At 41.3% G+C, this 26,728-nt stretch overlaps 1 protein-coding gene across 10 annotated transcripts in view; it reads left to right on the forward strand.

Annotated features, from left to right (window-relative positions):
* Positions 1-2,468: 2,468 nt before the first annotated feature.
* rnf220a (ring finger protein 220a) overlaps positions 2,469-26,728 on the forward strand; it is a 173,472-nt gene continuing 149,212 nt past the window's right edge. For all 10 annotated transcript variants that reach the window (XM_088598075.1, XM_088598074.1, XM_088598081.1 and 7 more), the window contains exons 1-2: positions 2,469-2,608; positions 12,986-13,800. In XM_088598075.1, the coding sequence (XP_088454201.1) occupies positions 13,158-13,800 (643 nt within the window). In that variant the 5' untranslated portion in view covers positions 2,469-2,608; positions 12,986-13,157. The remainder of the gene's footprint in view (positions 2,609-12,985; positions 13,801-26,728) is intronic.

The following is a 26,728-nucleotide window of genomic DNA, read 5'->3' on the forward strand; positions in this document are numbered from 1 at the left end:
ACATCTGGAAATGGGGGTACATTGTACTTAACAAGCAAAGCAAGCTGGCAGGGGTCCCCTATTATCAAAGGCATGGACACTCACAGTAAAAACAAAATCGTTCATGACACAATTTCGCATGCCGATTCCTGTGTGTTCTTGGTTTTTTTGCACAGAAATGGAAGTGTGCTGTCCTTTCAGTTTTGATTGAACAGGGAACACACTGAAGGAAACAGAGGGATTCACAAAACTATCCCTCCAGTGTGTCTGCGTGGTGTTAATCACTTACAAGCCGCGGAATTTTGAGCTGACATTTCATATGCACAGCCACAAACTGAATCCCAGCCTAACCCAGCCTTCCACACACTGGGACTGATGTTTCTAGCAAATATTTATTGATTGTAACCGAGCAGAATCTACAGGGCTTGAGCAGGAGACCCTACAGGTACAGCTTGGATCACGGAGGAGGACCGAAGAGCTCACTGGTGACATTACTGACCATTCATAAATCATTTATTTCATTTATTCTCAGTCAAGTCATAAACTGCATCCAGTGTCTCAAGTGAGGGTTTTCAGTGGTGTACTCTGTGTAGAAAATATTGTGAACCTTAGCTTTAAAGATTTTAACTATTAAAATATCCTTTAAATTAATACATTTGTTCAATATATAATACATCTAACATACACACAAATGCACGTTTTATGCAATATATACGTGTTTTTGTTCTCATTTTTTATTTTTAGATGTGCACCTTGACATCCATACCTCTGGTCTAAAAATAAAGCATTCAACACAACACTGAGAGTCACGCATCTCCTAGGGAAAATGACTACTGACACAAAATCATAAATCTAATTTTACATTCCATTACCACATAAAGATGTTTTTTCCCCAAATAAATCAGGCTGGTATGAAATAAGATTTTACTGATAAGAGTGACGGTTGAAACAGGAAATACACAGTGTGAAACCTAAAAAGGACACGTCCCTTTGTAACGCAGTTTCTCCTTCCCCGGATCACGTTTTCTGCAGCCAGGTACAGTATGCCAGATGACAGTGACCCGTGCCCTTTTTCCAACCCTCAGAGGACCACATAACCACTTCAATCCCTCTTCAGATAGGAAAGCACACAGAAGTCATGATTTCGCGCACGCTGCCATACCGAACTCGCTGAGCTCACATCTAGCTAGTGAGAAAAGTGGCCGAGCAAAACTGATTTGTTCCCTGACGTCGTGCAAGTCTGCTCAGTTTGCGACTACCTGTTTCTTTTCAGCATCCAACAAGTGCAATGTGCCTTCTGTCCAGCAGGTGGGTGTCATTTCTGGACTGTCAAGAGACCTCGACAAGTCGTAGTGTGGTCATGTGGGGGCGAGAGACTAAGATTTCGGATAGCGGACAGCAGGGAGCAGTACCTGTGATAAACCTGTCGGGTCCGCAAGTGTAATCGGATCTCAGCTCCCACGTTTGTGATGTCTGGGGTCGCTTGATCCCTGCTGACGCCCCCTGATGGGTGAGATTTTTCGTTTTAGAGGCCGTTTCACAATTAGTGGGGAGGACTTTGCGGCTTAAAACAATCCCATTACCCCCACTAAAACGATTAAATCGTTGACAAACTAAACGTCTTTTTTTCAGTCAGGTGAAAACCGGGCAAACCCCCCCCCAACAACCTGAAATTGCAATGCACCGGGCATGTGCTTTCACACATTGACAGTGCAGTCCACCCTACAGTGGACACCTCGGATTACAGTACTCGCTGCACCGCTGTCCCTCCTGCTACTATCGTCTACGATTTTGCGCCCGGTAAAATAACTCAAAATAAACTTTTAGGTAAGGCAGCTCACAAAGTTGATCACTTTTTTTTTTTAATATAACCAGCGCAAACGACATATTACCGTGCTAACCGGCCGTCTGAAAGCACTGCCACTTCGCTCTAGCGTGAAATGAACCATAAGCGCCTCCAGAGCGCCCCGAAGGCACAGAAACTCCCCGAAAACGGCGCAGTTTCCACCAGCGCACTTTCGCTCTCGAAGAGGCGACGCGGCCCGTTTGGGTCCTCGGCCGTCTCGGCGTCGTTTTCCCCCTTTCTTTCCGCCTTTTGTGTTGACGGAGGACTTCATTTCCCATGGTCTCCCCCACGGTGCAGCGAGGAGATAATATATTCAATGTTCACAAAGCGGCACTGAGATCCCCTGGGGGAGACGGAAAGGAGGAGGAGGAGGAGTGGAGGCAGAAGGGGGAGAGAGAGAGAGAGGGGGGAATGTCAGTCAATGAGCGAAGCAGGCGCTGAGAGGCAGCACTGTACCTTGTACCAGAGCGGCACTCCAGTACAAGATCCGACCTCTCTTGCGCTTTTTTTTGTGTGTGTGTGTGTGCGCTACTCAACACAAATTCCTTCTCATCCGTACATGCAACTGATACCATCCTCTCCACACACTGGCAGGGGCCAGCTCTCTTTCTGCGCCGCAGCCTGCTCCCTTCTCCTTGTCCGGCTCAACTTCTCCCTCCGCTTCATGGTTTTTTACTCCACTTGTCTCTCCGTCACCTACACGGCAGCCTTCGGTGCGAGGTGTCTGTTCTGAGCGCCGAGAAAGAGCCGCACGAAATCTCCAAAGGGATTGTTTTGAACACCGTAAGTACTCTCCGAGCCCGAGGAAGGGACTGGTTTTGATCTGGTTATCTGCTAACTTTCATTTCAAGTTGAGCAATCCCCTCCCCTTGTCTCATGTACAGTTTTTGTAAAGATGAAAACGATAGTTTAGAACAGATGTCGAAATCTTTCCCGGGGTTGATTTGTTTTTGTTTTTGTTTTTTTAAATATTAGTTTTGATTTTCCGTCACGTTTTTCTTTCCCCCTTAGCGGGTACATACTGTTATTGCTATTATCATCGATCCGTATTGATTTTCTGTAGTTCTGCGTTTTCAATCTTTTTTTTCCCCCAATACATATTACACATCCAGCTGGAATGCCTTGTAAGTATGGAGGGTGTTTTTTTATGATTTTATTTCCTTTTGCAACTTTGCCTTTGAGGGTATTTGCGCGCGTGTTGTGCATTTCTGTTGCCATGGATGTGATGCTCGTGGACTCTTTGGCAGATCACTTTTGGAAACTCGCTGAACATTTTACCAAGGGTTCAATTAAACCCCCACACCCGTGCTGCGATTGACTTCATGCGTTTTATGCCAAGTTAAAAAAAAACTTTTAATATATTTTTTTGCCGTTCATTTTTCAAGGTCTTTACTATGTACAAAGTTTGGACACCGATAAAGCAGCTGGGATCTTATCTTTTTTTTAACTGTTTTTTTTTATATCAAACGGATAGTTTCTTTAGAAAGTTACAACCGGCGGCTGAGCAGTCATTTAGTTTTTGCTCACGGTTTGCATGATTCAAAATAAAAAGAAACTTGAAATTAAGCGGAAATTTAAATGTTTGGATCTAGTAAGACATGCACAAAGTATTTTGTTTAATTTCCCCATTTTGTCAAATTCGATGACGACTTTTCAGTGTAGAGAAACGTTTATTTTTTTAATGTACATTATGTCTAATGGAGACCACTTTTTTAAATGAAAGCGCGGAAGAGAATGCGCGTCCCTTTTTCTAAATTTTCACGCACGTAATGACAGTATATCCACAGAGTGCATATGTGTTTATACCTAAAAACCATGCACGTGTTTGCAGTTGTCGGAAAATAAGGAATCTTTTAAAAAGAGATCGGCTTAATGAATTTCACATTTTCCTAATGGGTTAATAATACCGTTTACGTCCTACTGGAAAATAAAGCGACATGGATATAAATATTTCTTTAATGACCGTGCTGTCGATTATTTTTTTTTAAAAAGTATTAAAACAATCCAAAATTGGTCCTGCGGGTGACGGGTGCATTTTCGAAAGTTTCAAATAAAGAAGTGCGCCCGTTCCTGCGGTAGTATTTTTAAAAGCAAACGGAGATTCAGTGGCGTGCATGTTCCCAAGTCGAGATATTACAAGCAGGTGTCAGTATTCAGTTTTGATTTCCTTAGAACAGTGATACCTCAAATCGGGAACTCGAATTCTCGTCAGCAGGCGAGGGGAAACACCTGTTTACTGAGGACCACAGCAATTTTAACATCCTGCTATTAACGACGCCTTATTGAATATCAGGAAGGGTTCCGCTTAACTGAAGAGTTGAAAGCCTGCTGTCTGAAACAATGACGTGGCGACAGTATTTTCTTTAAAAAAGGACTATTCGGGAACACCGAATCTTCTGTTCCAAAACTTTCATTAAAATATTTTTATTTCACGACCTAGAACTAGTCCCTATATCAGACCTGCCCTGTAGTTCACAGCTGATTCAGAGCTTAAAAAACATGCCTCTTCGCTTGGGCTTATTATCGGTGTGGAGCATTTTATTTCCCCCAAAAAACGTTTTCTAACCCCTAAAGCCACTTTTAAAATTACAGGACAATTTTTTCCTTGTTAAGTTTGGTAGCAGTTTAATGATGTGGCCAATTATTCGAGGAAAATAAAGCCGTTTTAAAGTTCACTGCGAATTTCTGCCCCGCTCATAAATGCTACCCGAGAATTAATGGTCCGGCTCGCCCCAGAAAATATTTTTATTCCTTCTACCCAATTAAAGATAAAACATTTTAGACACCACGGCGTAGAATTAATACACTATCATAAATAATGGTAATTTTAATTATGTGTAACCATACAGTGAATTGCATTAAATTGTGTAAGTCGCAGACTTTTAACAAACACGATTTGTGATATAACAGTTAAAATATCAAATTAAAAAAATGTAAATCACATTTTGATAGTATTATCAAATTTTGCATTGGCATGTATTAATATCTGGTTTTAGAAGCGACTGCTATTTTTGATATTTTCTGAAGCAATCGAATTCAATCATTTTTTAATTCTACTTGCCCGACTTTTTATTTTTTTTTAACCGTTTCTGATTTATTTGGTTCCCTTTTAGAATCCTTGAAATGCGCAGATCATATCACTCTCTTAACGTTTAATGTCGTTTGAATTTTGCTAATAGTTCCTTTATTTAGCTGCATTTCACGAATAGTGTCTGTGTGAGAAGGTGCTTTTCCAAAATGACATGATACTCGAGTTTATCGTTTATTGCGCTGACTGTTGAGTTTGTCTCTAGTGATAAAACACAAGAATTAGCAGACCGTTCGATTACTGGTCAGCCTGCGAAGTATAGAGGGTTATTATAAGGCAGGAGAGTACTTAATAACACAACTTAACTGTCTTGGTGCGCTACTGTGTTGTGAATGATGATATATTCTACAGAACGTCAGAAGTATGCTATGTGTCGCATTTATTTCCCTTTAAAAGGCAAGATGAAACACATTTGAAAAATGTTTCATTTTAAAAGAAAACGTTCCGGCAGTGTGTTTGTTACATGATGCATTTTATGGTCACTGGCGTTAAACCAATTTCACCCTTTTTTTTTCTTTCATTACAAATCGTCTGTAGTTACGTGAATTTATTTAATTCGTTTTTCTTTAGAGTGGAATACTATATTTCATCTCGGGCCAATGGAAAAATTGAATTATCCTCTGCAAAGACCATGGTCACATTGAAACAAATTTGTTAATTGTGAATTATTATTGGGATGCACAGGGTAATACAATGAATTCTGAGTTAGAAAGTTGAAATATGAAAAGTGGATGCAGGGATATGATGGAATTAGGAGTCAAATAGGGAAGATTGGTTACAAATTGTGTTTGCTGCACAAATCACCCATTGGTGGACCGGTATGAAATATTGAACTTTTTTTTTTGTTTTCAAGCTAGAAGCAGACAAAAATGGTCATTGTGCCACATTGCCATTATTTATCCCCTCTTTCTGTTTGTGCTTAGATTGTCGACATTGTGATGTTTGTACACATCCTCCACAACCATATCACATAATTTCTTATCTCTGATTTGGTTTCTTCAGATGGATTTCCCTATTGATATATTTAGTGCAATAATGGATACTTACAGTTGGGTTTCAGGTTGCCTGATGTGGTTCAGAGAGATGGATAGAAAGAAAGTAAAGGGGAAAAAGTAACTGATGATTTATTTGGCGGTGTTTCGATTTTCATCCTGAGTCCCTCTTTTCTGTCCCTTTCAGCAGCGATGTCAGCTGTTATTGCTTCCTATTGATCCCTTTGCAAAGTGAGAAGTGAACTAAAATTAATGTCAATTCCAGTGCCTGGATCAATAGCCAGAGTTATTTTAATCTGGATTTGTGCACGGTGTGGAATTAAAAATCAGAGAGTGAGCAGGCGGAATGAAACACTTACTCCTTTCTGGAGAACAATTAGGGAGTGTTGTTTTTTTTTTGCCATGAGAGATAGGAAAGATAAAGTTAAAAAGAGAAGAAAAAATCAACATGCTACCTCCAACCTGGATTAATAAAGGGTTTTAAAGTGTCTGTTTTGTTAGTGCAAGCAAAGTGCTTTTTGGGGGGGGATTCTGACACAAACGCAGATGATACTTTGACATAGAAAACATGTTAAGTATTGATTTTCAAAATTGCTGAGGCTTGATGACCCTCGATATATGATACCCTAACAGCTTTTGGGGTATCGTGGCCCAGCTTGGAAAAGAGTATTTTGTTCTGGGCTCTTCTTCATGTTGTGATACGCTCTTCACTTAAATAACATTTGTCATGAACAACCTAGATAATTACTGCCATCAAAGGAAATTTAGAGCTGCTTTTTTAAAGCACTGGATTGTTGCATTTCAGAATATACAAGCATAACAAGTAGAGTTAAAATGAGTTTTAACATCAGTGTTATCCTTGATCAATGTGCTCCTGCAGTCTTCCTAGTATTGTCTGTACCCACGCTTGTGTTTCAGATATATGAGTCTTGCTGCAAGCTGTGCTAGGAAGAAAAGGAGTTTAATGGCTGTAATATACAGAGAGGAGAATGGGTTTTAGCCCAGTCACAAAAATATATTTTTAAAAAAGAATAGTTTATCTAGAAATAATTTTGTGTAGCGTACAGTATGTCTCAGCAGGGAGCATGAAAGCAGTGGTTTCTCAGCCGAATCTGTGTGCTCAGACTATGTGACTGCTTCTTCGCGGTACCTGGAGTGCCTTTCGAAGGTTTTATAGGGTTGGGCCCCTACTAGGATTTAGCAGTGGAGTCTTCAGAAAAATAACAGCGCGACTTTTCGAACGAATGAAACAGATTCCTGGAGAACTGTCATTTGTCGATGGCGAAAACAAACATTTTTCTCCTCAATTTAAATGACCACGAGATCATTTTAAATGGTGAAAATTGCGGTTATATTTGCAGAGCCAATTCAAGGGCTTCAAATCGGGATTGTAATTGTGCTTGGCTGTGTGATACTAAAGTGACCCTATTTCAGTTTCTCTAATATATGACTATACAATGTTGCTGTGATTAGAGTACAAAGTTAAAAGAAAACCTTAACCTCTGTTAATTGTTATCTTACTCACGGCAGAGTGTGGCAAGAGGCTGTGATCTCTGGGAAGCAATACAGCATAAGGAACACTTCTTTGGCTATTTCATTGATACACATTTTTAATTGCTCCCTCTTTCTCTCAAATTAATAGTACTGTTGTAAAACCCTAAATATCGCACTCTTAACTCATGTTGTTTAATGAATTGCAAAATTATAGTTCTGTGAGGTTTTTTTGGGGTATATGCTCATTAAAGGAGGCCATAAATATGCATTGTTTAATGTTTATTTGGTTTCTAAAGGTGTTTATTTTTACAGAAAAGAGATGTGGGAGTTTTGCTGCATCTTTTTGAAAAAGTCATTTATTTTCTGTAATGGGTTGTAGTTTGAGGGCATTATTGAAGCCTGCTGTGTAAGACTCCAGCTCTTCAAAGAATTTTTGGGACCGGACCCATTGCTCGTGAATTGTCCTGCTGTTCAAAGGCTTTTAGATAAGGAGTATGGGGAGCATTTGTTTGGGTCTGTAAGTTTGGGCTTTTTCGTCTCGGAGCTTTAGGTGTTGTGCAGTCAGTAGTCTGACATATGCTTATGTCCTGTTCGTAATGCGAATCTGAACAATATACCCCTGGGAACGGGCACTTCCCATTTTTAAATCGGGACAAATTGATACAATTTAAGAGGATTGATTTGGGGAAAAAAGAAAGAAAAAGATTAGGAGTTAAAAACTGAAAGATCCCATTTCAGCCTTTAGCTATTTGTAAAAAAAAAAACATGTGGCATAATATAAACATTATATTTAAAAGGACCCTGTTTATTTTCTAATTAATTAACAATTGATTTTTTTCTTTGCTTAAACTTAAATGTATTTGTTTTTCCTAACTGGATTTTTATCCGTTACTTACTGTACTGGCAGGGTTTTGTTTTAAAACAAATAATTTTTTTAATGAATATTTGACACTGCATGGGTGCATGAATTACCAGCATTAAAGTCAATGTTGTGGGCAATCCACAGATAAATAGAAGGGAAGCGGATAAATTAAGGTTTTGCACAAATGCACTCTTGGGTAGTTTTGGTCCAGCTGTTTTAATGCGCAAAAAAATAATATATAAGTTTAGGTACTTTTCTCACCGCAGCCAAAAAGGCATGAGCTGAATGGTTGTGAGTAATTGATTTCTGTCAGTTGGCCACGATGTCGCTTCTGATCTTTCTGGGGAGTTATAGCCCAGGAGTGAAAGGGGTGCCCTTGTCATAAATGCAAAAGGTGATTTCACTGTTTGGTTGTGCAATGACATCACCACTTAAGCCAAATTCCAGGTAATCAAAATGCCTCCTGTTGTTTCACAGTTAGCGTGTTTGTACTGTACATATATTTGATTACGTCATTTTTAGAAATCAAGACAGGATAAAAGAAGTATAGTTTCACGTTAGGGCAGCAACGCTAAAACTGTGTTCCTCATTTCCATGTGCAAACAGAAAAGGCAGGATTTCTGCTAAACCGCTTTTTTTTAAAACCTTAGTTGGATAAGCAGTGGAATATGCAAAGACTCTTTTACCATAATTAGTAGACAGCCTTGGTAGCTGAATTGGTCTGTGGTGTTTTATAAGTCTAGCTGGCCAACAAGTTGTTGTCAATAGCTTAAAGGCAGGCTGCCTCTCCCATTGTGCGTATTATCTATTCCTAAAGATCCAGTGGTTAGCCAGCAGGACTTCAATGGTGCAATTGGTAAACTAAGGAAACAGCTTTTCAAAACGCTGAGACTGCTGACCAAAAGATCAAGGAATAAAGGGTGCAATTTCACTTTGCCTCCTAACAGAAAAATGGTTTTAGGAGCCGATATGTGTATTGAAGTCAGGTGAGAAATGCCGTTTTGGATCACGGCTGGACAGCAGTGCAGTTAACCAGACACCTTGTGAATAAACAGGGCTCGATTGGAAGATTTTGTTAGAACAGGTGGTTGAGATGAAACAGACGAGATAAGACACTAGATTAATGGTCAGGGGAGGTCAAGAAAAGTATTTTTTTTTTTTTGGGGGGGTGCCTCTAACCTCAAAATGATATACCAGGACAATGTATTATTGCTCAGTCTCTGCCGCTCCAAACAAAATAAATTTGGAAAATATTCTGAATTTATGTGCACTCTGATAGCAACAATATGCTTATGCTAAAGATTTTGAAAACAGCTATCATCCTCAGCAGTCCTATGTACAGCAGATCACCAGGGCTAGATCCAGTTGCAAGATTAAAAAAGATTTAAATATTTATATTTAAAAAAATTGAAAGTAACAAGGCAAACAATAGCCCCTTATTATATTCCAAGGGCTGCATGCTCATATTCTACTTTTAATCTAGAATCCAACATTTTTTAAAAATGATTTTACATGGTGGTCAGTGTATTGTTACTATTATTTGTCATGCTACCACACAGATGAGACATGCAGATACCTTCCGTACAGAATCATGTGGACTGGCGTTATTGATTCTGTTAGTATTCGCAAGTATCATTGTCCTTTGCTGTGTTGAAGCTCTTGAAATTGAATCACGTCTCGGTGTTTTCAGAGATACTCTGGGTTTTTAATGTGCGGCTGTAAAGCATTATTAAATAGCACATTTGGTAGTAGATTTCATTCATTGAGCCGTACCTGATACTAATTCAGAAGGAAATCTGAACTTTGTCGTCGTATCCTGCTATGCTGCCAAAGGCAGATTACTGTATTTATAATAGTATCGACTCTTCCCTGGCCTACACCTAACACAAGCTGCTGTGAATACAGAGTAACTTGTCTGCTGTAGGGCAGAGGTGGTTCTCAAATTGTTTCGAGAATGCAGACATTTTAATTTACAGGTTTAATACTGGAAAACGTTTGATATCATTTTTGTATATTCAGCTGAGCAACAACAGTAAGATGTCCCGCTAAAGTGCATAACCATTCGCCTAAAAGACCCCATCTCTGGGCAGGTAATGACAGAATAAATCAGTTTTAAGCGGTTTTAAAGAGATCAGTGTCATTGCGACAATTGCAGGTCCCTATTTTTTTAAATACTTTTTAGGTCCCGCAAAAGCGTATTGTACAAGGAAGGCTAATTGGTTTATGCGGCATCGATTTTTAAACTGCTGTCATTAAGACAAGTCCTGCTATGCGACAGACAAAAAGTTGCTATTTTCTATAATTAAAGTAATAACGGCAGTACAATGAGGAGTAGTAATAATAATTAGTATTACTGCGGTGTGGTGAAAGCTGTCTCTGTTTTGAAGCTCTGTCTCCTAATGTCTGTGTGTGATTTGTGTTTGGTGGGGATCAAATGACAGTGTCTGGCCTGTTCTTGTAATAAAATGTGAATGTGGTACTTAACCCTTACTTCACGGCTGTCAACAGTCCGTACATTTGACAGTTACAGGGCTCATACACTTCTTCCACCCTAACAATAGAAGCTATCTGGTGGAATTTAAGTTTTCCATGTTTGTTTACATCGATTTTATACAGAAGTTTCATACTACTTAATGCAGATTTGTTGTTCCAAGAGGCTCCCCCATTTAAAAGCTGGTGTTTAACACACCAGCTTTTAAATGACTGTGTTTCACAGCGTTTTCCAGACTACCACCACCAGCAAAATAAACGGACAAAACAAGCAGTAATTTAGATTGGAAGACACACAACCCCCCCCCAAAAAAAAAACCCAACAACAACTGAATTATACAGCTTTATTTTTTTAAATAGAGTTCTGTAGACAATAATTTAATAATAAATAGAAGGTACATTTAGTGCCTTAGAATTGCTATGAAAAACAAAAGGTTGCTCATTAAGTGTCATTTGCAAATAGGAAAGCTGGTGTCCATCATAAATTAAGAAAAATAAATGCGTAATCTTGAGTGACTTGCTAAAATGACTACAGGTAAAGGATTTCGTAGCCTAGCTGATGTATTTTGAATTAGTAAACTAGATGGCAAGGCATTAAAACAATACTTATGTCATCCTGTTAAAAATCATTTATTATCCTTTCCCCTACTCTTATCAAGCTGTGATTTATCCTTAAAACATGAGCAAGCTGCTAAAATGTACACCAAGGTTAATTACTGGGGGTCTTCCAATCCTGAGCTGCTCCGGTCTCCCTTCTGTGTAGTCTGCTGATGGAAGACACCAGTGCGCTCTCTCCATCAAATGAGAAACCTGGCTGTCACTGTTCCTCAGGCTTGCGGACAGCTAGGCACGCGTCTCTGTTCGATCGCTGTAGTGCAGAAGATTTGTTCTTGTTGATACAGAGCTGGGCACAGCCTTTGAAGAGGGAAGAAATGATTAGCACATCTGTAGAACACTCAGCCTACTTATGGTTTTGAGCAACCATAAGGGGGATATCGTGTGTCATTTTATTGGATTGTCAGCTTCACATTGACTCGCTGTGTTGATGGTAATGATAATAAAATTGAAATATCCGGGCACTTATCACTGTATTACCTTGCTATCAGCACCTGCCTGACTCATTTTTTAAGGTTATTCAGAAAAAAAACGGAACTGATACAGAAGAAATACACAGTATAAATGATATAGACACCTTTTATTATTGTGACTTTTTTATTTTCAGGCATAAATATAAAAAGAGCTCAGTAATGTGTGTCATCAGTCATAATGCAAAGCTGCATTCTGTAGCACGAGGCTGTATACAACTGCACATTCCATTGCTACCTATGTAATAACGTAAAGGCTTTGTGATTTATAGCGAATGTCCACAGTGTGTTAATGTGCATGTCAGGTTTGAAATCAATTTAAATGAGTATTCTGGACAGCTGATCCCTTTAAAATTTCAAAGGAAATTCCTCTTGAGTTTCTTTGATGTCACAAAGGGTATTTTGTACAGTTTTCTAGCAGTAAGAGAGGAATTATCTCTGCTCCTGTGAACAGTGTTTTTTATTATTTAATCATGAAGAACAATTTAGGAGAACGGTTTGTTTATATTACTAGACTGGCAAAAAAAACATTTTTGTAAATGGTAAATTGTTACTTTTTACAAAGTGTAGTGTTTTGAGAAAAGTGCCCTGTTTGCAGAAAAATGACTTTTCATTAGGGGCTGTTCGCCATGCCTAATTGCTGATTCAATTATGAAGGCTGCTACCAGGAGTCCACAGGTTAAAAGAGTGACCTAGAGGAGAAAGCAGTGAAATATTTAAACTGGAATGAAAGCACAAGAACCTCTTCTTCTTCTGGGTGTGGGCCAGAGGGGAGGAGGAGTTAATTCATTCATTTACAGACTGTCTTCTAAAGCTTTCCCGTAAAGATGACAGTCCGATATTTTACCTTTATCGGATCCTCTCTACAATCCCATTAAGGTCACGAGAACTTGTGCACGAGCTGGCCCACACTCACCGGGCCGCGGGGATGCTGGGAAGATGAGCGATACGAGCATGCGGCTGTTATCTGCGGGCCTGGATGGGGTCTCTTTGCTCGAGATGGGCAATACACAGCCGATGATCCATGTAGGACCAAAAGCGTGGAGATAGAAAATAAGGATCGATATTTAACGGCTAACTTCTGTTGTATGACTGTTCTGTTTAGTGCCTTCCGGAGCTTTCTTCACGTTCGTTTCTTCTTCTTTGCAGGAGGTGACCTTCCGAGAATGACTTTGCAGTGACATAGGCGCCTTCTGAACCAGTGCAGATTGCTGACTGTCTCTCTGACCCCCCCCCCCCTCCTCCCCACCCCACCCTCACCCGCCCGTGCCTCCCCGTACTCCCCCAGCAGCCCTCCTGGGCCCACTGCACACGACTCCAGATGGACTTACACCGAGCCGCCTTCAAGATGGAGAGCTCCTCCTACCTCCCCAACCCCCTGGCCTCTCCGGCCCTGATGGTGCTGGCCTCGACCGCGGAAGCCAGCCGCGACGCCTCCATCCCCTGCCAGCAGCCGCGCCCCTTCGGGGTTCCGGTCTCCGTGGACAAGGACGTCCACATCCCGTTCACCAACGGCTCCTACACCTTCGCCTCCATGTACCACCGCCAGGGCGCGGTCCCGGGGGGCTTCCCCAATCGCGACTTCCCCCCCTCCCTCCTCCACCTGCACCCCCAGTTTGCCCCCCCCAACCTGGACTGCTCTCCCATCAGCATGCTGAACCACAGCGGAGTGGGCGCCTTCCGCCCCTTCGCCTCGGCCCCCGAGGACCGCGATGGCAGCGGCTACCAGTCCGCTTTCACCCCCGCCAAGAGACTGAAGGGCTGCCTGGAGGCCGACGCCTCGCCCCACCTGCGCTACTCAGACGCCGAGGGCAAGGAATACGACTACGGGGGCGCACAGATCCCCACCAGCTCGCCGGGGTCCCTAAAGGCCGCCGAGGAGGCTGGCAAGAAGATCTTTGCCGTCTCTGGCCTCCTTTCGGACCGTGAGGCCTCCTCCAGCCCAGAGGACCGCAACGACCGCTGTGAGTACCTGCGTGGAACCCGCCCGAGACCCTCCTCGTGTTCGCTCCTTAAACGGCGACGCGGGAGTCGCCGGGCCCCGCCCGCGGCCCGAAACGGCCTGACACAGAGCGAACGGGCTTTGCTTCGTACTTCTTGTTCTTTTCCGGTCCTGAGGATTCTGTAGAGAGGAGAAACGACCACCCGCCCATCGTCCAGTGGAGTGGGCTCTAGCTTTGTCTGGCGAAACACTGGGCTGCGGTAACAAATCAGAGAATGAGCCTTTTACGCTACCTTTAGGCAAGAATAAATACGTGCACCCACCTTCTCTTAAATTAAGTGTGCAAAACAAGTTGCTTCTCTGTTTTTTTTTAGCTCGGACTCACCATGGGTAGTTGCTTTGCCGGGAAGACACCTATTTCCCTTTAAGAAATTCCCATTACAGACCCGCACTCAGAGTGATACAGGGAGCCTTTTCTGACAAAGGGAACAAAGCCCTCATTACCTTTACGGCCTCAGCACGCTCCGCTCACAGCGGCAAGAGTTTGCACCAGTCTTGTCAGGGAAAAAATGCACTCCTGTGCAGACAAATGTCAAATAACAACATTATCCATTCTGGAGGAATTGGATCTGAGGCCTGGCTGTTTTTAGTGCAAAAGCACAATTCCCTGGCTGCTAAGACAGAGCCACCCTTTGAAATGCAAAGGGCCCACTCCACAGGACAGCTCCCGCTGAGACGCTGCTGTGCAGCACCAGAAGAGCCCCCTCTCTTGCATGTTCTTACAAACCTCCACGCTGCAGCCTCCTCGGTCGCTGACACCGTCAGCTGGTTGTGCACTCGGTCGCTCTCTCACAACCGGTCACTCACTTCAGCGCTCACTCAAAACTGTCATCAGGTACTCGTGCACACTGATGGGTGTGCTCGACAATTAGCCCAGAACTCCTCTGCTCTCACCCTCTCTCTTGAGTCGTCCTGCCTGTCACACTCCTGCTCTGACTCATTGAGAAAGGTTACAGAGGAGTGGGCTTCCTTCAGCTCACATTTCTGACTTACTCTTTATGTCCCTGTTGAAGCAGTCTCTCAATACCAGTCCCCTTCTGACCGTGCCTGTAGCATGTGTCCCTAGTGTTTAAGTGTCAGATTTGCTCTGCTGTAGAAGCACATACATCTAGTTCAGTTTTTTGCAGTTTAGTTATGGCTCATGGGGTGTTAATATCTGTAAATGGTAGGGGCGTGTCCCGATTTTGTTTTATATGTTTGTTTGTAAAAAGCATCTTGATGTCAAGAAGAACGACCATACGTGTTGAAAAAGCACTGATATCCATGAGTATAAAAGTTGTGACGATTGTTTTGTGGTTGCTGGTAATCCATTAAGGTAATGCTACCAGGTGTATTTTCCCTGCTGAACTACAATACGGATCCTGGGATGATGTGACTTAGTTGAGAATGTAAGTTTTGATGTGCAGTTGAGGGTTCTGCAATGGTAATAGGGACATTGCACAGCTGTGGCAGAATTCAATTCAAACAAAATGACTCAGCTATTGACCCCGCGTAAGCGTCGGTACAGTTCCTCTGACAAATCTGTGGAAAAACAGTCTTTCTGTTGTAGGAAAAACAGGAGATCATTATTGGTGCATATAATTGTATGGCTCAAATAGAGCACATCCCCGGACTGTTAGTGTCAAGGATATCAAAACAGAAAAAACATTAACATCTTTGCTCACAACTCTGCTATAGATGAAAGTAAGATCAGAGTGGCATATAAAGTTTCTACTGATCAGACAGCAAAACTGACAGAAGGGAAAGAGCTGTTCTGTTTCTGAAGACACAGGAACGGAGCCCTGTGCCGTGTGTTTTCAGAGAGGAACAGTAGCTTTTTTACAGAAAGTACCTACACTTTAATGCAAAGCTAACCTCCTGGTCTGTCAGAGCTGGGCAGATAAAAGACTGTGAATCTATAAAATGGAGATACATCTACTGAGAGACCAGGGTGCATATGGAGAGAAAGTAGTTCCAGGGTTTTAACAAGAAGCACTTCATTTGCGAGTTTGGGTTATACTAACAGGAATTAGTGAAATGGGCTACAGCCTTGCTTGTGGAATTACCTAACAATTATAGAGCCCTTCAGATCTGTCTTGCCTCACGTTTGTATTAAGCTGACATTTATATCATTCGATTAACATGTGCTCTCGCATCCCTGCTGCAGAGTCGTCGTCGGTGTGTCTCGGCTGAGTCCTGCCTCTCTGCTCGGCATTAGCTGGGAGAGCAGAGGAGCAATGCCGAACCGTTCAGAGTCCTAACCTGTATCTGCTAGGAAAAACAGATTTTCAGGACTAGAGGCTTTTTTTTTTTAGCTGTGTCTAATTAGATTAAAGCTCAGGCCCACCAAGAGCCCTAATGCAATTGAACTCCCAGCACTTTTATATAAGAGACTTAAATTCGGTTCCCCTTGACTGGATCCCTTACTGCTGACTGTCACTCCAGGAACAGCGTGTCCTCTTTGCACTAAACTCAAAATCTTAATGGTGCAGATCAGGCTTGCCGTTTTACTTCCTTCTGTTAGAAGATCTGCTGCTAAAAATTAAACAAAGTGATTTGATCTTTTTGACCACAACTTAATGCCAAAGCGTATCTCCACTTAGGAGAGATTTTATTTTGAAAGTCTGAATAGTTCTTCCAGATGAAACGTAGTCATTGGCTGGAAAACCAGCCACATACAGGTTACATGGGGATAGAAGCCACCTATCGGGACTTTATACTTGTATAATTTTATATCATCCATAGTTCACTCATTTATATATGTAAACAAGAACTAATTGTAGCTTTTTTGCTGCTTTTCTGACTATTTCTTTAGCTCCCTTTCCTGCCACTATCACTGACCTCCATGTTGCAAACATGAGGAAGGCATTTTGCCCATCTAGCAAGTTAGCTTGCTTGTAGTCACGTGATCTGAGAATCTAAGAATACAGGGTATTGTTTTCAATAATATGACTGATCATCTTGTTCCAAACTCCCAACACCCTTTATTTAAATAAGTGCCTCATCACAGGCTTGAGTAAGGACAGTGGATATAAAGCCTGAAAAAAAAACTGTGAAAACTAGGTGATAGGAACAGAATCATATTTGTTTTGTTTAAATTAGCTTTTGATACTATGGTATAGATAGGGGTCAGACTTGCAAATGAACATAGTTTAGCTGCACTTACTTACAACTTGTATTGTTTTTTCATGCATCTTATCGATTTTGAATTTAGTAAGCCTTTTATAGAGTCTGAGTGACATTGAATGTTATATACATCCATGCATTTGACTTTTCCTTAGATGTAGCGCAATTGGAAGGTGGTTTTGTCAAGCCCTGTGTGTTATTTTGATTTCAGCTTATGTCAGAAAATCCACCTAAATTATGGCCTTTGAACAAGTCAAGGTGAAGCCTGCTATAGGACAGAATTAGGGGGTTCAGGAAGACAATGCAATAGCTGCAGATTGTATGCCTGGGGTTTCTTCGATGCACATTACAAGAAGGGAAAATAAAGTTTTGAGCTGAGAGAGGGTCACCAGCTAAGGTTGTCTTTTCAAAGAGTTTGTTCAGTTTGTTGAAGCTTAAGACCACACAACCGAACTGGACTGCGAAAAACAAAAAGTGGGGATGTGTGATGGAGATAAAATGAGAGATAAAAAGCAGAGGATGAGTAATCAGCAATGTTTGAGTCAAAACGCAGACCCCGGCTTCCTTCCTGAACAGCTGAAATAAAAAAAAAATCCTTAAAACAACAAAACATGGACACACGGGCTTCCTTCCTGCCGTGACCTACCTGCGAGCCATTTCAGGCTGTCTTCATAAATTCCCCTGATTTACGGGCACTTTGGATTGGCTTTAACCCAGGAGTGGCCAGTGACTGGTTAACTGGGCACTTGAGAAACTGGCGTCTTTGGCATTAGAACTGAGATTAACAATTGATTTAACACATCGCTCAGGTTCTACCCATTATTGGTCCGGGGAATGCTGAACACCAGGTCTGTCTGTCTCGCTGTCTTTTTTCCTCTCCGTCTATGTTTCTTAATCGCCGCGCAGAAGGATATCTATTACAGGGACGGTTAGGTTATTTTTGAGTTTCGTCGAAAACGTTCAAAAGAACAGTGTGTTCTGACAGCTGTTTAAACATGTTGTCTTTTTCAAAGAGCAGATGTCTTCAACAGGGCAAGCGATGTTTGCTTTTCTTTTAAAGATAGTTGAAAGTTTTTGGAAGGAGTTGCGTAGAAGTGAGACAGTATCATATCTGGGAACTGAACCCCCAGGTCTTACAAATCAGCATGTTTTCCCAGGCGTGCTGTTGAGAAAGGTCTTGTCTGCTGCTACCCCGTCTTACAAAGGTATATGAAACTGAAACTTTTTGAAGATTTGGCATTGTTTGTTAATAACCTAATTTTTGGGGTAGTCGTCTTTCCTGCTATTTCTGAAATAATGTGCAATTCCATCCATATCCATGTCTTTACCAACCTCTTTGCAAGACGGTCATGAAGTTGTGTTAACAGGCTAAATTCCTAGGAACACTGGCCTAACGTTGCTTAGCTCTGGTGCCTGAGGAGTTAAACTGCTTCAACCTCCCAGCAGTTAAACCTTGTCATCCTTGCAAAATGCACCCCTGCTTCCCATCTCCCTCTGTCGTCACGGTCTGGCGACGAGGTTAAGTTAAGTAAGAGTGTTCTAATAATTAGTCTGCCTCTGGGTGTTTGGCAGTCCTTAACCAGATGTTAAAAGGCTTGTCCTCTGATGTGCGCTCACTGTCGGCTTCTCCCTCTCTTTGACTTTCTCTTGCTCACTGTCCTTGGAAGCCCTTGCAGACATTCTGCACAAGAGAGCGTCAAGGTACGTTTTCCACAACATCACACCAGTCACTTTGCCATGCATGTATTTTTAACTTTCTTATGCATAACGAACGAGAGCTCAAAAGTTTCAAAAACATTTTTTTTTTCAGCATTAATACACTTATAGATTTTGTGGGTTCTTCTTTTAGGTCTGGATCTATAAATACATTTTGTGTCGCTGTTAGTTTCCCGGCTGTCGGCTGCAGTCCTGAGGCAGGTGCTTGGGTGCTGTGAATGTGTGAAAAAGAAATAATTTTGCCATTGTTGTGCTGCTGAGCAGATCAAGGATTAATGCTTCCTGTCTGGCTTTGTTGGTTTGGGCACTTGAATTAGACACAGATTGGTGGGGAGCCTTGATTATTGAAATGAGCTGTAGCATGTAGTGTTAGGGAAATTAAAAGGGGCACATTAGATGAAAAAAAAACTGGCACATGATACACTGAAGAGCTGCCGCTGGAGCTAAAAGCATTCAAAACACCCTAGATTATATAGAACCTGTAAAACATCAATAGCTTGTTGGGGTTTATTAGACAAACTGTATTAAAAAAAACGTTTTAAATGTATTTTGTCGACTGTATCTGCTGTAGATAACATCAGGTCACAGGCAGGAAAACTTTCACTTTATTTAGAGAATTTACCACAGATGCACCCCTGCAGATACTAAGAGGAACTCAAGTGAACAATAAAAGGAACAAGAATCTCTCAGTAATTGGAGCTGATATTGAAAAGGATGTTGTGAAGCATTAAGCAGATGTAGTTAAACAATTATTTATTGTTGAATATTGACTTATCGCTTGTATGCAATTGGTTCCGTACTGAATTGTCGAAGCGTTTTTTGTTTATTACTGCTGTGTAGACCATATGCTTAGCTATGTGTTTTCCAAGAGCAATGTGATAGAAGTCTCAAACATCTGCCTGCGTATTTGCCCCCAGTCGTATTTCCCATGCTGCACCTCAGCCTGACTCCAGTGACCGAGGAGCCACCAGTGTGACAGTGAAACTGGCACCAGTGAAAGCCAGGAATGGAGACCTCAGGGGCTCAAGAATGTCCTGCTGTTTCCCACTGTGCCTCCACCAGGCCTGGCCTGTCCCAGCAGGAGCCTGAGGGTAGAGTCCTGGATGACACCAGCTCCTTGTTTTAGAGTAGGCTGAGATTACAGTAAACTGATACACTGTCTCTTTAAGTATCCAAATAGAAGAGCCCAAACACTGTGCTTATTTCTCCAGAGAACCCGTCTAATGCAGATGTGTTGAAAGCCTGTTTCCCCCAAAGCTCCTACAAAGATGAGATTTTTAAATGAACAGCCTGCTAACAGATCTCCCAGTTTCCAGCACCACTCTGACATGTTGCAGGACAGTTTTATTTTCATTTCAGTCCCTTTTCCGAAGTTTCCTCGTGTGATGCAGAGGTTGTTTTCGTTTTTTTATTTTTTGCTTTTATCCCATTAAAAAATGTCTTTCAGATCTATGGCGATTTTTCGCATTTGGGGAAACACAGAAAACCATCTGTTTTGTGTTGGAGTGTGGTTTACCAATCCTGGATTGAGAAGGATTATGTCCATTATACAATAATCATTTTATTACTGGATAAACATGGAAATGTGTCCCTGTCAGACATCAAAATCAGGATTTTCGTTACAACTGCTGATCTTCCCATATCATTTGTTTTCTTAACTAATACTTCACTAGGTATTCATATCAGCAACAGTGAGCATCTTGTGGAAAATCAGATATAAAAAATCATTTAACTTTGACTGAAATGCTAATCTGTGAGCTTTTTAATGTCCTGGATTCCACTGAATAAATAGAAGAAGTTGGTAATTGGTGAAGTTTGGTTGCAAAACTGGTGAAACTGGGTTACAAAACTGTTAGTATACTTAACTTACCAAAATACAGCTTTGTAAAACTTGTCTGGTGATAAGGTTGTCAAAAGGTTTGACTTCAAGTTTTGTTTTATTTCATTTATTGAGTTTAGGTTTCTTTGAGTGTTGACCTTGGATTGGCTTAGGATTTATTTGAGTATTTGCTTAAGATTTTAGGTCAGATTGTTATATCGGCAAATGTTTGTGTAGAGAGCTGATTCTTTGCTCAATTGAGCCAACTTTGACTAAAGTTTTTTCAGATCTGTTTCATCCCTTTTCACTGTTTACCAAAGATGAACATAATTTTGGAGCTCGAGGATCCAAGTTGCAAATCAAGATCATGGGAAAAGGACATTGGATTGGAAAACAGGAGAGGGGGGATTTGCCTAAGTTTAGGTGTGGGTAGAACATAATTAATTACACTTGAAAATTTGCAGTGGTGTGCATTTTACTTTTTATAAGAAATGTAATGAATAAAAAATATAAGTAAGTCAAACACACAAACCCTTTTAAAGGCAAGTGATGCTGTGGATGGATTTTACAGTGCAATACTGTTTTGTCCTGACTGGACTGCCCTCTGAAGGCGTAGTCTTTCAGAATTCACCCTGTGCTGAGAAGATACCTGAGGGCTCTCTGGTTGTGTCCCGGGACACCAACACACTGTGAAATGAGGGCTCCAGAAGGGCTGTGTCCAGACAAATACACAAAGACTTTACACACACCTGGGTCAGTTATTCCACAGTCTCAGGTCCAATTTATCTGTGAACAGTGTATATAGGTATATACTGTATGTGCAAACTATGCATAAGTATGTTTATCTGTTTTTTCTCACTCTGATTATCTCTACATCCTTAGTCAATACATCTCTCTGGTCCTTTCTCAGTGTCTCTCTGTGTGTCTGTATATACACGTATATATAATATCCTGTTTGACTGGATAAATTTAAAATAATTACCTGCTCATGATGAATTATGGCTCATTAAGAGTTTAATATGAATAACTACAGGGGGTGTCATGAATTAATGTGAACTCCATATATATTCAATAGATCCACATTCCAGTTCCTGCATAATTACAGTGCATTTGCATTGATGACATAGATTATAAAGTGTTGCCATTTACTTTATCTACGTGTCTCTATCTATCTAAATCTTTCAAGACCAATTAATTATTTACCACCATGTATCATCTGTTTACCTTTGTAATCTATCTGTCAGCTGATCTATTGATTCAATCTATCATTTTAATCTGGCATTTTTGCTTTGCAGCAATCCGTGATTCAAATTCAATATCTGTCTATCTATCTTTCTCTGTATTAGTAATATTCTTTTTTCTGTTTCAGTCAGTCGTAATTAGTTGTAGCTTCAGCATTGTCGTCTGTGAACTGTAAGCTGAATGTTTTTGCAGCATTGCATTTTTAATCATTATTTTTTTTAAAAACTGTACATATACCACTGTAGTCCTGCAATACAGAGTAAATGATGTTATGAAACACCAGGCAAAAATGGCAGTCTATGAGTATAGAGACTAGAGGGGCTTATTGTGGGTACAGAGAGCAGAGAGAGGCAGGCTGTGGGTACAGAGGGCAGAGAGAGGCAGGCTGTGGGTATGGAGAGTCAGGCTGTGGGTACAGAGGGCAGAGAGAGTCAGGCTGTGGGTACAGAGGGCAGAGACAGGCTGTGGGTACAGAGAGCAGAGAGAGTCAGGCTGTGGGTACAGAGGGCAGAGAGAGTCAGGCTGTGGGTACAGAGGGCAGAGAGAGTCAGGCTGTGGGTACAGAGAGCAGAGAGAGGCAGGCTGTGGGTACAGAGGGCAGAGAGAGGCAGGCTGTGGGTATGGACAGTCAGGCTGTGGGTACAGAGGGCAGAGACAGGCAGGCTGTGGGTACAGAGGGCAGAGAGAGGCAGGCTGTGGGTACAGAGAGCAGAGAGAGGCAGTCTGTGGGTATGGAGAGTCAGGCTGTGGGTACAGAGAGCAGAGAGAGGCAGGCTGTGGGTACAGAGGGCAGAGACAGGCAGGCTGTGGGTACAGAGGGCAGAGACAGGCAGGCTGTGGGTACAGAGGGCAGAGAGAGGCAGTGTGTGGGTACAGAGGGCAGAGAGAGGCAGTCTGTGGGTATGGACAGTCAGGCTGTGGGTACAGAGGGCAGAGAGAGGCAGGCTGTGGGTACAGAGGGCAGAGACAGGCAGGCAGAGAAGGCAGTCTGTGGGTATAGTGTGAAGGGGGAGCTTGTTTGTTGAGCAGACACTGAGGTGCGAAAGAGATAAGAGGGGGACAATCGTCCGTTAGCAGCGTGTCATCTGTAACACTGACGAGGTGTGAGGAAACAAGCTGTGAAAAATACTGCCTCCCTGCCCATGGCTTGGTTCTAAATTAAGTGTAGCTGCTGGACGACAGGAAAGATGAGGAGACGCAGACAGCCGTGTGCGGCACTTCGAGATAACTTTAGCCGGCAGTTTTATATGATTGTAAAGAAATCTGTTGGTGGTTGGTGGTTGATGGGGGTGGGGTGCAGAGGCAGTGATAGAGGAAATTGTTAAAGTAGGCACTTAACCAGTCTACAGCCCCCTTCCCTCTTATTGTGATGTGTTATAGCCCGGCCACTGTTGTTTCCTAACAAGGCTTTTGAAATAATTGAATCAGGTGGTCCTGTTGTGTGTGCAGATGCATGTCATTTATGCCAAGAGTATGCCTTTCAGATATAGATAATGGAAATGTATGCATATAGTATATGCGCAAAATATCTGGTATATGCATATAAATACACAGGAATAGGATACTTTCACAGCTGTTGTAGCAAACATTAAGCACATAAAATATAAAAGCAGTGCCCTCTGCTCAGCATGGAAAATGCATGTTTAAGTACTGCAATCAGTAAACACTCGCTGAGCTAATGAGATCAATCAATAGCCTTTTAAACTGGCAATTTGATAATTACAATCATTAACATTTACTACAGTATTCATTACGTGGGGGTAAGATTTCCCAATCCTGAACAATACGGCTTTTAAAAAACAACAATAGCAAAACTTTATTTTTTTTAAATTAAATATGTAGTATAAATGTATATATTTACAATCTAGAACCAGACAATGTAATGATTTAATTAATCAAATGTCCTTAATTAGAAAAGAACTCTACAGTTCACGTATAAACTTGAATATCACGAGATGGAAATTGTGGACTGTATTAGAATACTGATTCTTTCATCAAAGCAAGTGAGCAAAGATACATGTAAAAGGGACAAAAACAGTTTATACTCAGTTTTAAAATGTTTTGTTTTTGTTTAATGGTCTTTATTAAATCATAGTTGTATTAACTGTAGTCATATATATTTATTTGGGTCTATTTTTTTTAGCTTGTTGAATTCATTCTAGCTGTTGGTATTAAATATACACACAAATGAAAGCGATATTGTGCACGTATTGACAAAGAATGAACATTCATATCCAAATGACAGTATATCATGTCTGCTTCAGTTTCTGTTGTGGGAACCTTTTTCAACTGTTTTCTAAGCAATGAATTTATTTCTGCTCAGAAGAGTTAAATCGTTACAGTACTTGAATGTTCTTTTTTCTTTTTTTAAATGTTGCTATTATTTTCACCAGACGGCTTTGGGCGAAGTTTATTTCTGTGACACATCAAAGAGAAATAACTCGCTTGGCTGTTCATCCCAGTAGGAGGGTAAGAATCTCTGAGACTAAAGCCCCCTGCTAAAGATCAAAAATACCCTTCCTGTTAAATTGGGGTCATTTTTTTAGATTTCTCAGTGTGCATCATTTCCTCAAGGGAGCAAACGAGGAGCGATTTAGGAAGAAGACAACAGTAATTGTTACCGTTGGAAATTACTCCAAATAACGAATGGAGGAGGGAAAGGGTTTGTTCCAAAATAAGACAACATTTCAGTAAAAAACTGATAGCATTGTATTGATTTTCTTGACTGTTTTTCATCTTCTTGATGCGGAATTAAGGTATTTTATTAGTTAAGCAATATTTCAGTTGCTATTATCAAAACGACTTTTGGCTTGCGGTTTCCACAAGTACCGCGTGTATTTCACTTCGATGTAGGTTGTCTAATATTGCATCTCAGCGGCAAAATGTATGGAATCTTTTACTCTAGGGGGCCTTAGCCAGCAAATCTGTCACTTCTCCCAGAGCAACCACCCTCATGACCTCCATTCAGAAAGACATTGATTTTTCCAGTCCTCTTTTTAAAGAGGGGAAAAAAATCCGTTTCAGCCCGTCGTCTCGTCGAGGGAGGCCAAATGTCTGCTCCGTAGTTCTTTTCTTAAACTTAACACATAGCACTCCTCCCCCCAGGAGGGCATCAAACAGCAGTACAATCTGAGAAAAGTCCTTTTAATATCATAAAAAGAAAGCGAACCAATGACAGCGGTGTCTTTTCGTGTGGATAAAAGCTTAGTGGTGGAAGCCAGCCTTTTCTTCCCCTCCTTGCTTTCCCTTTCTAGATCACAGCGCTGAGTAGTTTGTTTTATTAAGCTGAGACCAGTTGATTGGAGTCTCAATAGACAGCCCCTTCAACACTTTGCAATGTCGTCGCTGAAGTCTCATTTATTTAAATCCCCCCCGATCTTATGAAGAGACAAAAGCTGAGGGCGGAAAAAGCAAAAATGACTCAAGGGCCTTTTTCTTTGGAGAGAAGAAACAAACCCAGGCTGGATAAACAAATGCTTTTGACTTTGGTTGTAAACTCAATTTTTAACCTTTTTTTTCATGTGTTTCTGTTTTTCCACACGCTTCTGAAAATGGCCTCAGCATAAGAGATAAACAAACAGCCCGGCCTTTCTTTAACGAACCGCAGGACAAAGGGAGTTGACAACCAAAAGGAATATTTTTGTTGTATTTTGCTGGTTTTTTTTGCACCGTACACAGATATATACTTTTTTATAATGTGCGCTCAAAAGACACAAATACACTAGCCATCTCAAAATGTTCTAGATTTGTATTATCTGAAACATTTCACATGGTTAAATTAATCTCTTGTTTTAACTAAACAATGAATAAGATTGTATGTAGCCCTGGTGTATGAATCATTTAAATAAATCTGTGTTTAAAATTCCCCACAAAACATCATACCACTATCGCCTCAAACTCTCTTGGATCTTTATTCCTTCCTCTCTTCCTCACCAGTTGCTAAAAAACATTGTTTTTTTGCTTTGCACCCCTAAAGTCAGTTAAAATGCCACACATCTGTAAATGCCTTTTGGGTCTGTTTTGGGTAGTGGCTTTTTTGAAATGTTGTAGTTTGTAAGAGGACAGTGTTTGATGGTAGGTGTCTGGAGGATGTGCTAGACAAAGTAGAGAAAGTCCATTTTCAAGCCAGAGATGTTCATGTGTTTCACAGTAGTGCTCTTGTGCGGCGAGAGACCCACGAACTGCATCTACGGCCCAGAATGTCTCACTTAGTTGCGGTCCTGTGAAATTAGCAGCTTTAAGACTGTGGTGTGGTTTTGGCTTTTCAGTCCTGCGACTGGGTCTGATGTTATTTTTTTGCAAATTGCACAGTTGCCTATAGAAGGAGCAAGGCATGATGACAGTTCTATCAAAGACACTGTCACCAGTGGAAGGATGCATTAAATTAGAAGAGTTACTTTTGATTAAGAAAAGAAAGGAAAAAAAGATTTCAGGCCATTCCAAAAGCTTTCCTTTCAAAGGTTCCCCAATGTTTTTAGTTTTTTTTAAAGCGGCTTCTGTGTATGCAACACTTGAATTTCTGTTTGAGATGTGCCGGGGGTTTTGGATTGTTTTTGACAATCATCAAACACATTTGGCGTTGCTGGCTGAGGTTGCAGTGAAAGATGAAAACAATTGCTTGTCTAGAAATAATGATTTGACTTCATAGGTTGGCAGATGTAAAGGAGTTTTGTAAACGTGGTTTGGTGTTGTCACACTGTTGTCTCCAGCAGGCAGGCAGCAAGGAGAGAAGGATCTGGGAATGAAAGCAAGATTTCAGGACCACAGTGCTTGTACTCATTAGCTGTGTTCAGTGTTCAGAGCCCTTCATACTCGGCAAGGTGCTCTCTCACACAGGGTGACACCGAACTAGGCACTGGGCTTTCTGTGTGACACCTGAGCACTTTCTCATTTTCACACACACTGGCTTCTTTGAAGAACTGCCGTCCAGATGAAACAAAGCCTGCTTGTTTTTTTTTTTTTAGCTGCCTGCGATCTCATTCTAATTTTGTTAAGGCCCTCCTTTACT

Source organism: Lepisosteus platostomus, chromosome 11 (assembly GCF_059453375.1).
Source record: "Lepisosteus platostomus isolate fLepPlt1 chromosome 11, fLepPlt1.hap1, whole genome shotgun sequence".
In the NCBI taxonomy this organism is placed as follows: Eukaryota; Metazoa; Chordata; class Actinopteri; order Semionotiformes; family Lepisosteidae; genus Lepisosteus; species Lepisosteus platostomus.